At 35.1% G+C, this 11,180-nt stretch overlaps 1 protein-coding gene across 1 annotated transcript in view; it reads left to right on the top strand.

The window, feature by feature from the left end:
• The window catches only part of cct3 (chaperonin containing TCP1, subunit 3 (gamma)), a 12,926-nt gene extending 6,113 nt beyond the window's left edge, over positions 1-6,813 (top strand). The window contains 4 exon segments of the mRNA NM_173250.1: positions 1-121; positions 396-641; positions 6,189-6,320; positions 6,413-6,813. The exon segment at positions 1-121 is cut by the window's left edge and continues 60 nt beyond it. Coding sequence (NP_775357.1) covers positions 1-121; positions 396-641; positions 6,189-6,320; positions 6,413-6,514 — 601 coding nt within the window. The 3' untranslated portion in view covers positions 6,515-6,813.
• The last annotated feature ends 4,367 nt before the right edge of the window (positions 6,814-11,180 follow it).

Raw genomic sequence — 11,180 nt, 5'->3', positions numbered from 1 at the left:
AGGAGCAGGCCTTTTTGAAGTCAAGAAGATCGGCGACGAGTACTTCACCTTTGTGACAGAGTGTAAAGACCCCAAAGCATGTACCATCCTGCTCAGAGGAGCCAGCAAGGAAATCTTGGCGGTGAGAAACGAGCCCCAGCTATATCAGGAGTTTGGGGCCATTGTTAAACATTCATGACTGCAGCTCTCAGGGCAAGATTAATGAGAATGTGTTTTAATGGTTATAAAGAGTCTCACAAAGGTCTCCACAGTCAGAGCAGTCGTCTCTCAGGAGGAGATGCTGAGATAGTTTAACAGGCCATTTGTTGAATCTTTGATCAGCTCCGCCAGGGATTTTGTGCAGGATAATTGACTTGTCGCAAAGTTTGACTGATGCTCTTTCTCTGCTCTCTCAGGAAGTGGAACGAAACCTACAGGATGCCATGCAAGTGTGTCGTAATGTCCTGCTGGACCCATATCTGCTGCCGGGTGGTGGCGCAGTGGAGATGGAGGTGTCCCATCGGCTGACGGAGCGCTCTCGAGCTATGACTGGTGTGGAGCAGTGGCCGTACCGCGCTGTAGCTCAGGCTCTGGAGGTTGTCCCTCGCACACTCATCCAGAACTGTGGAGCTTCAGCCATTCGTGTGCTCACTTCTCTGAGGGTACGTCCATTCAGAAAGCACACATTGACGTTGTTGTTTTTATTTAGTGGATTGCTGCCTCTCCCGACAACTGTTTAACTTATGCCTTGTTTCCGTTGAGTGGTACGGTTAGTTTCGGGTCACTTTTTTTTCAGTTTTGTGTTTTCAACTGCTAAAGGGTAGCTATGGTACCCTTTTGGTAGGCGTGGTGATGGACAGAAAGTTGCAGTCGACGTCCAGATACAATTGTCTTTCTCACTTGAAGTGTACATATCATGTAAGAAGCACTTCTTACTAAACACAAATGCTTTATATACATCAATACTTATGAATAATTAAAAGTTGATTACTAATCTTTCTGTGAACAGGATCGATTATAGTTGCACATCAGTAATAAAGTGAAGTAGCCTACTGTAACATCTGCAATTTATATTTATAAAAATAAACAATTTATGAACACATACAGAGACCAACAGTCTCTGAAATGGTACCAATTACAAAAAAAAAAAAACCTCTATGGCTTTATTGCGTTCATAAATAATACAAAACGTTTACAGTTGGCACAACCCTCTCAATGTTATTCTTCACCAGCACATGTAATGTTAACATTTTGTTAAGTATTTCCGTCGTTCTGACTTCGTAATAGTCTAAAAGTTGGCGATAATAGTTAAACATGACAGTTTGTTCATGTTTTAGGTTGCTGAAAGGATCATTTGCTCCTTTGTTTAATCAGCTTCACTCTTGCGATTTGTCTCTTTCTTGAAGGATGTGAGAAGCACTTCAGTAATCATGTGCACGTTATTATAGAGCTCTAGTTCGTTATTTCAAATGTAGAGTCACAAATGACCAATTCTTTTCTTGACTTTGTGGCTGTTATTAAGACAACAACAAGGTTTGTTTGAGCTCGGGTCGAACACGGCTATATTTTATTATAGTGTAATGTCTGGGTTGTGTATTTAAAAATGGCACTTCCTGTGTTTTCATTTTACTGGCTTATGCATGTGCTAGTGACGTTTCTCTGTAAACCAATAGTGTTCGGCTGGCTTTGCCTTTTAATTAAAAATTGAAGTTCCAGTTTCGATTTTGGCTTCAAACAATTATGAAAAAAACGTTAATCGAGATAAAACAATTATTGGATCATATACCATCCTCTTTCCAGTTGTATACATTTGTTGCTCTGCAAAGCTCAGTTTCATGTGAAAATTACTAAAAGCGCATCCTGTAATGTAACTTTTGCAGGACGGGATGCGCATCATTCATTGATGTACATTCGAATCATTCATGTTTTTAAAAGCTCAAAAAAGATTGCATGCTGTTCTTTGTGCTTGCCTAAGAGACAAGCAGAGCACTTGCATCCAAAGTCATCTTAATGCGAGTGCTTTAATCGTCAAATACATGCAAATTTGTGTCAGTGTGGTGTTTAGTGTTTATTCTTATCAACCCTCATTTATGTAATAAACAAACGAGTTCAGAATCAAAAGACACGTTAAAGTGAAGTCATAAATCAGAACTGTACTGCTCTTAAAGTGACAGCGCGCATTATTCCTGCTGCCGACAACAAAAGGACAAAATCAGTCCCTGCTCTTGACTGAAGGACTTGAAGCTATAATACATTTTTTTCTTACAGTAAAGATGCTTAAAGCACAGTTTGTTTCAATTTTTTATTCTATTGTATTTTTTTCTCTTTCCTTATTTACAGGGAGGAAATTAACTTTATATATACTGTTGAAGTCAGAATTATTAGTGGCCCTTTATATTTTTCCCCCAATTTCTGTTTAACGGATTTCTGTTTTAAGCCATTTCTAAACATAATAGTTTTAATAACTTATTTCTAATAACTGATTTCTTTTATCTTAGCCATGATGACAGCACAATTGTTTACTACATATTTTTCAAAATGCAATCATTCAGCCAAAAATGCAATTTTAAAGGCTTAATTAGGGTAATTAGGCAAGTCATTGTATAACAGTATTTTCTTCTGCAGACAAATTAAAACAATCAAATCAACAATCAAAAAATATATAGTTTAAGGGGGCTAATAGAATTAAAATAGGTTTTAAAATATTTAAACCTGCTCTTATTCTAGCCAAAATAAAACAAATAAGACTTTTTCTAGAAGAAAAAATATTATAGGAAAGACTGCAAATAATTTATTGCTCTGTTAAACATCATTTGGAAAATATTTGAAAAAGAAAAAGATTCACAGGAGGGTGAATATTTTAGACCCTATTTTGAATAATCAAGATTACAATTATGACCAAAATAATCGTGCTTATTAGGGCTGTAACGATACATGATATAAAATCGAAATCGCGACACTCAGATCTACGATCCTGTGTCGCGGTGTAATAAGGGAGAATCGCGACACACCCCGTGATACCTTTCCAATAACGTCACGCGTGCCTGCAAAAGTTGAGCTAATTAACACTTTTTTTCGTTCGACATTACAAGCACTGCTCCGTTTAAGCCCTCGCAATATTTAGCCGGGAGAGCTCGCACGGAGCTCTTAGTAAGGGACCGTCTGAATGGGATATCAAAAACAAAACCAACTTAACCCTGCTTGACAACCGACAATGCCAGAAACATTGCCAATGCTGTCAAAGCGGCCGGATTTTCAGCGCATATACGATGATTTGCTCACACTGTTAATGTGGCTGCGCAGAGAGGGATGGGCGTTCACCAGATGTCAGGTAACAGCGCAAACTATTCTGTAACCGTGCTGTGCGCTTTCTGTTTGAACCTTTGAGAGTGCTGACTGACAGGTGCTTTCAGTTAAGATGAACACGGTTTCTATAGTTATACTTTATTTAGAGATAAAGATATATGGCTCTGCATACAATCACTCTATCTTGCTGGAGTTTATAGCCGTTTCGCTTTACTACAGGACGCATTAACGCCGCTCTGAAGGTCTAATCGCTGTTTTAAGTTATCCAGAGCTGTATGAATATACAAATCTTGAATATCACAATAGTATTAAATATTACAATTGTAACAACACAGACAGCAACACTTTTGCACAATAGATACCCAGCTGATTCAGTCGTTTCATAAGAGGACCGCGCTTCGTTTTTCCTTGTCAACATAAAGGCAGTGAGGTGCGCCTCGTTTTCGGCCCCTTGTTTAACTGCAAGGCATACTTAATTTGCGGGACCATAACGTGTAACCCGTGCCTACAGACACATTTGCCAAAGAAGCAAAATGGAAGAAGAATATTGCTGTTTGATACAGACCTGTTGATGCTAAACCAGCGCTTATGTTGACCTGGATCTGCGTAATAAACGCAACAAATAGGCTTTACTTTTTATTTTGCAGCTTATAAAGCATGTACGCAGATTAATGCAATATCATATTTAAACAACAAAACTGTTTACAAAAAGTCTGAGCGCATTGTTGCTGTCTTTTCATCACGCAGCGCGCGCACTTGAACCGCGAGGAAGAGAGAGGAAACCATAGGCTATATCTGGACATATTCTTTAAAATATTGATTTCTATTAAAATGTAAATGTTTTTGTAATTATAATAATAACAGCGGGGCATTAAATAAAGGCATATTTTCCGTGGAGCGAGCAATTTGAGGAAGTCTGCGATTTTTATTTGACGGAAAAAAAAAACATATGATTGGAAAAAAAAAAGCCTATGCTGGTTATTAAAAAGAATCAGTCAGTATTTTCGTTTTGTAATATAAATTAATTATTTAAGTGAAAATAATTAAGGGCAGTCCTATTTATTTTATTCATTTTATTTAGATTATTCTGCTCTTCTGTGCTAAACACTGCAGGTGCGTGAAGATGCTCTGTTGTTCTGTTCTGCTATTATAAATAAATCAGTATTTTAAAATGCAATATTTAATGTGTCAGACACAAAATAGGCACGTCAATTTGTTTAATATAAAATTAATAGTAATCTGACCAGTTAACCGGTAATAACCGATTAATGAGCGGCGGTTGTTGGTTAGCAAAATTAACGAAATGAGCATCCCTAGTAGCCATTTAATTTACTTTTTCTATGTAAGAGAACTTGATTGAAAAAGAATTTTCAACATGCTTGAACCATCTACACAATGGAGTTTAGTTCTGTTTGGTTTTTCAACAGTATTTTGTTACAAAGAAAACAGAAGTGATATAGCTTTGGCTATTTATTTATTTTATATATGGCTATATTTATATTGTTAATAATTTGCATAGTTAATATTGTTCTTTGATGTTTAGTTTATAAAGATTTTTCAAATGTTATTTAATAAAAAATAGTTTTAAAAATCTTTTTTTTTCCCCACCCCACACGAAAAAAATAAAATAAAAAATCGTGATACGAACCGAATCGTGGGTCAAAAATCGTGATACGAACCGAATCGTGGGTTTGGTGTATCGTTACACCCCTAGTGCTTATGATTTTTCCAATAATTGAGCAGTCCTAGTAGAGCGGGCATAAAAGTGTACCTTACCGTACCACCCAGTGAAACTGAGCCTTTAAGTCAATTCGCATATCACTAGTGTTATTTTCGTTAACCAAATGAAAACAAGTGTTGGGTTAATGGACAATTATGAAATATGAATTGGTCAGAATTATCGATTTTTCTTTTATGGCTAAAATCATTAGACTATTAAGGCAAAATTATCTTCCATGAACATATTTTGTACCCTTCATACTGTAAAAATATCAACATATTTTTTTAGTAATAATAATTTTTATTATATATTTTTTTGATCCTACAGATTTTCAAATAGTTGTGTCTCTGATTAATTGATATGACTAGTTTTTGGGTCACAAATTGCTAATGTACAATGTTAATTTTAATTTACATCAAAAAGTGCCAACATGGTAATTCATTGCTGGGGAAAAGTATAGAAGTATAAAAATGTAATGGTGTCTCTTAATTTTTCTAAAAAAAAAAAAAAAAAAAAAAAAAAGACATGTTATCATTAAAATATTTAAATCAAGTCTCTACACGTTTTGCGGTTGCCAGATGTTGAAACCCCCAATCACTATTTACAATATAAATGTGAGCAGCTTGTGCTGTTGATCAATCTTAATCATTATGATGATGATGATAAATCCAAACATGATTGGATGGTGCAGAATAAATGCTGTAAAATTTGCACCACAATGCAGTGTTTTTTAATTAAAAAGACATTTAATTCTTTCTTAATGTTAATTAATTTTTTTCACAATGTAAAGTGGTTATTTGTATGATAAATAGCCTATTATAAATAAATAATCTAGATGAAGGTAAAACGAGCTATGTATATATAAATCAACTGATCTCATTGTTATAAAGCAATGTAAAATGATAGTGTCATTACCCTAATCCAAAATATTTAAGATGTATCATTTTAAAGGGATGCCAAATCTATTGGCACTTGTGAAAGGTGTCATGAATACTTCTCTTCTTCTGCACCTATCCAAATGTGTCTATGGTTTGCATGTTTCTTGCTTGCTTGATGCTAACCACACCATTCAAGCTGCATTGGAATATAAACGTCAGATAATTGCATTTTATAATCTGGAAAATCGAGTAACTTGTATTTCAGTTGGTGTTAGAGTTTCTCTTGTGTTTCATCTTGTGTTCAGGCCAAGCACACTCAGGAGGGAAACTCCTCATGGGGTGTTAATGGAGAGACAGGAACTCTTGCTGATATGGAGCAGCTGGGAATCTGGGAACCGCTGGCTGTTAAAGCCCAGACTTACAAAACTGCAGTGGAGGTACAGACACTCATTCATAAACACAGCAGGAGGAAAGTGCTCCTTTTTTACGCCTGTTAATGGATTTCTCTCTCTGTCCTTTTTTCAATTAGACGGCTATCCTGTTACTGCGCATTGATGACATCGTTTCTGGCCACAAGAAGAAGGGAGATGGAGAGCAGACGGGTGGAGCACCGATGGAGGACAGAGAGTAGAGGAGCTGGAGATCTTGAGGATGAAGGAACTACAGTCTAGAAGGACAGTAATGCAGCAAATGAAGAGCAAACACACACGAGCATTTATCTGTGCAAAACACACAACGTTCTCATCAGAAATCCATTTGCACCAGTGCTTTGTGTTGTCATTAGGCCAGAAGCTCTTCTTCCCTCATTTTTATTTTCCGCCGGCAAATGGAACGACCCGGGATTGGATTAGAATGTGTTTGTGCTAGTATCTCTGTGCTTCATTTTGCTGGTATTGTTACTTTGTATTTCCTACCGGTGATAAATTTCAATATCTAACCCTCTTGTGGTTCATTTGTTTTGCTTTCTCAACCTCGTTTCCAACAACCGGATTTCAATCAGAGTTCTTGTTCCTTAAAGCTTTGGAGTTTATCATTTGTATAGTAATAACAATGCAAATTCAAAGTCACATACAACATTTTCAGATTGAACACTTTGCTTTGGGAAAACGACAATAGAAAAAAAATCATTCAAACTCCGACTGCGTCTTTCATCCGGGGACTCATTTATAAAGTGTTGGAAAGAAACTGTTCTAAATTTGAGGATCATTTGCAAATGTATACAAGTTTAATTCAGAGAAAACGACAATTTGTGCATATTCCTTTACTGTAGAAGAGACACTTATAAATAGCAAATGATGCTGAATTTGTGAGTGCTGTCAGATCTCTGCCTTGTAACAGCCTTTAATTAATATTACATCCAAAAAGCAGACAACAACTAAAATTTTATCATTGAGAAAGACCATACCATACAAAAAAACTCAGTCTGAAAGTGAAGTCCTACTCATGGAGATGGAGAGACCCATACACGTTTCATACATATAAATGAATAAAAGTACATGATTATGGCCACTGGTCTTAAAATATGAGCTGCATCAGAGCTTTTTTTATTTTGTCTTTGTATTTTGTTTTGTAATGCTGCTTAAATGTGTCATTTTCACAGAAGCAGCATTTTTTTTAAATTAGTAGTTTATATGCACTAGTAAATAAAAATCAAAAAAATCAAATTGTCTTCTAAAATCACATGGAATGAACTGTAGCCTACAGAATGCAAAGCACAAAGCATCCCTTAATACATAAAAAAAGATTGGACTACAGTCCAATTATTCTTTCATTTCATCTGTGTTGTTTGATGATAAAAAAATTCTAATAGTTAACAAGTGGATGAAAGTAATGAACACCACTTATCGTTAAGAGTTTGGAAAAAGATGTTTTTGTATTATTTTATTTGATGAACGTATGCCTATCAAGGACACAATCTGCCATGTTATTAAAAGAGCAATCTACCTTAAATGTAGAGTCAGTTTGTAGTTAATATATATATATATATATATATATATATATATATATATATATATATATATATATATATATATATATATATATATAGTACACAGTTTGAAGTCAGAATTATTAGCCCCCCTGAATTATTAGACTGCTTGTATATATATATATATTTTTTTCCAATTTCTGCTCAACGGAAAGATTTTTTTTCAGCACATTTTTTAACAATAGTTGTAATAACTTGTTTCTAATAATGGATTTATTTTATCTTTGCCATGATGACAGTAAACAATATTTTACTAGATATTTAACCAAATTAACCTAGTCAAGCCTTTAAATGTCACTTTAAGCTGTATAGAAGTGTCTTGAAAAATATCTAGTAAAATATTATTTAATGTCATCATGGCAAAGAATAAAATATAAATCATAAAATAGATATAAAATCAGTTATAAAATAAATAAATCAGTTATTAGAAATAAGTTATTAAAACTTATATTTAGAAGTCTACTGAATCTTGAAATCTTCTCTTCGTTAAACAGAAATTGGGGGAAAAGTAAACGGCTAATAATTCAGGAGGGTTAATAATTTTAACTTCAACTGTGTGTATATGTATATGTATATGTATATATATATATATATATATATATATATATATATATACATATATATATGAATTTAGGAAAATGTTTTTGTTACTAAGCCTGTTTATCCTATAAAAATGTTCACATCTTGTTCTCCTTAGAAGACCCAGATCATAGCATGCAATTCAAATAGATTTACAACAGCGAATGTTGTAAATGTTGTAAGAAAGGTTTAGATATTTTGTAAAATGCAATAAAATTTGTTGGTTTTTGGTTTAATCATATGAAACATTTATTTAATTGACAAAATTACAATAAATAGATTTCCAATGTTTTTATTGGAATTGATGTTTAATGTACTTTATTATTATTATTTTTAGGGGGTCAAGCGCGAAGCGCTGAAACCCTATTGTATTTGTAAGGATTTTTATTAGGGGGTCAAGCGCGAAGCGCTGAAACCCTATTGTATTTGTAAGGATTTTTAGGGGGTCAAGCGCGAAGCGCTGAAACCCTATTGTATTTGTAAGGATTTTTAGGGGGTCAAGCGCGAAGCGCTGAAACCCTATTGTTTTTGTTAAAATTTTTATTATTATTAGGGGGTCAAGCGCGAAGCGCTGAAACCCTATTGTATTTGTTAGGATTTTTATTATTATTATTATTCTGCCGAAGTCACTATTGCCCAGACCAAACCGTAAGGCCGAGAGAGCTGAAACTTGGCCAGATCGTAGTACCCCGGTACACTACATTCTCACCAAAGATCAGCCAAATCGGACCATAGGTGGCGCTACAGCGCCAAAAACCAATATTTTGGACATTTTTGGCCGCTATACGTTCACCGTTTGTCGTAGACTCAAAAACTTTACATTTTTTGAATCCTTGAGTTAGCCCTAACAAAAGTGCACAGCTGCACTTTTTGCTCTACGACGCACCGTTTTCCTGCTACATTGCGTTTTGTCCGAAACCTACTTTTGCGAACTAGTCCTAGGTTTTTCACTCAATCTAAACCAAACCACCTCTCAAATGTTCTCTGGACATTGAATATCAATAATTATCAAAAAAAAGTTGACATTTTTATTCTCACTCGAAACAGTACACAACAATGTTCGATGCTAATTGAAGCTAAATGCTAATTGGAGCTATAACTTTTGAACAGAATGAGATATCATCACCAAACTTGGTACACACATGTATAAGCTCAATTTGAGGTGACACTGCAAAACCCGCAGACTTTGGCCACATGGTGGCGCTATAAAGCTTAAAAACCATAAAATGACCCCTACCTTACAACCGTTAGTCCGATCAGCTTGAAATTTGGCATGCAGTATCTTTGACCAGTTTGCCATGACATATTATAAGGACATTGGCACATCTCAAAAAACATGGCCGCCATTGGCCAATAAAGATTGAGCAGCCATTTAACAAGGTTAACGATCAGCGATCGGAACGAAACTCGCTGGGTATGTTCGACTTATAGACCTAGAGGTCTGTAAGAATTTTGAAAGAAATCGGCCACTAGGGGGCGATTTTACGCATTTTTAAGGTGTAATGGGTTGTGTATCAATCAACCTTTTGCGCAACCACACAAAATACATATCATATGATAGGCCTGCTCATACCGAACAGTTTGACACTCAAACCACTGCTGTCACTCACACCGTTCGTTAAATATTCATCAATATAGGAAAAACCTACTTTTGCAAACTAGTCCCTGGTTTTTAGTTCAATCGCGACGAAACCAGTATTGTTGGAATCTCTGGACTGTGTAGATCAATAATTATCAAAAAAAAGTTGAACCTTTCACTTTGGCTAGCTGTAACAGGCTAATTTAAGAAAGGGGCGTGTCCACACGAACCTACATGCCTGTAAACCAATAAGGAAAGCCAAAAATAACACAGAAATTGGTGAGCACATGTGGCATATCAACGAGATGAAACTTGCAAAATTTTGTGAAGATCAAACCATAGGTGGCGCTATAATAGCAAAAATAGTCTTTAAATAATGCTAAATCGCTTAAAAATAAAGTAAATTTGCTTCATTTACACACTATTTCACAAAAAACACTTAATCTACATATCATATGATAGGTCTGCTCATACTGAACAGTTTGAGACTAAAACCACTGCTGTTACTCAAACTTTTCATTAAAAAACCATCAATATAAACAAAACCTACTTTTGCGAACTAGTCCCTGGTTTTTAACTCAATTGCAACGAAACCAGTGTTGTATGAACCTCTGGACTGAGTAGATCAATAATTATCAAAAAAAAGTTGAACTTTCCATTTTAGATAGCTGTAACAGGCTCATTAACAAAAGGGGCGTGTCTACACGAACCTACATGCCTGTAAACCAATAAGGAAAACCGAAAACATCACAGAAATTGGTGAGCAGATGTGGCATATCAATGTGAATAAACATGCAAAATTTTGTGGAGATCGGGCTATAGGTGGCGCTATTATAGTGGAAATGGTTCTAAAAACATGCTAAAATGGCTTAAAAACGAAGTAAATGTGCTTCATTTACACACTTATCACTGAAATGATTTATAAGTTATTTTTTCTGTCCATCTTGGATGTTTAAAGGTCTCAAAAACACATAATTTCAATATTCTATCACTTTAGCCACTATAACACAGACTTTTAACTGTCACCTACCATTTCTAACCACTAGATGTCACAACAAGACCACTTATTTATTGTTCAAAACATTTGCATACCTTTGTTGTTTTACATTTTTTGAGTTTAAAGTCAGGGAAATTGCATTTAGGATCATTCTG

This window comes from Danio rerio, chromosome 16 (assembly GCF_049306965.1).
Source record: "Danio rerio strain Tuebingen ecotype United States chromosome 16, GRCz12tu, whole genome shotgun sequence".
Lineage (NCBI taxonomy): Eukaryota > Metazoa > Chordata > Actinopteri > Cypriniformes > Danionidae > Danio > Danio rerio.
The sequence above is the reverse complement of the archived record's forward strand: the minus strand, read 5'-3'. Positions and strand labels throughout refer to the sequence as shown.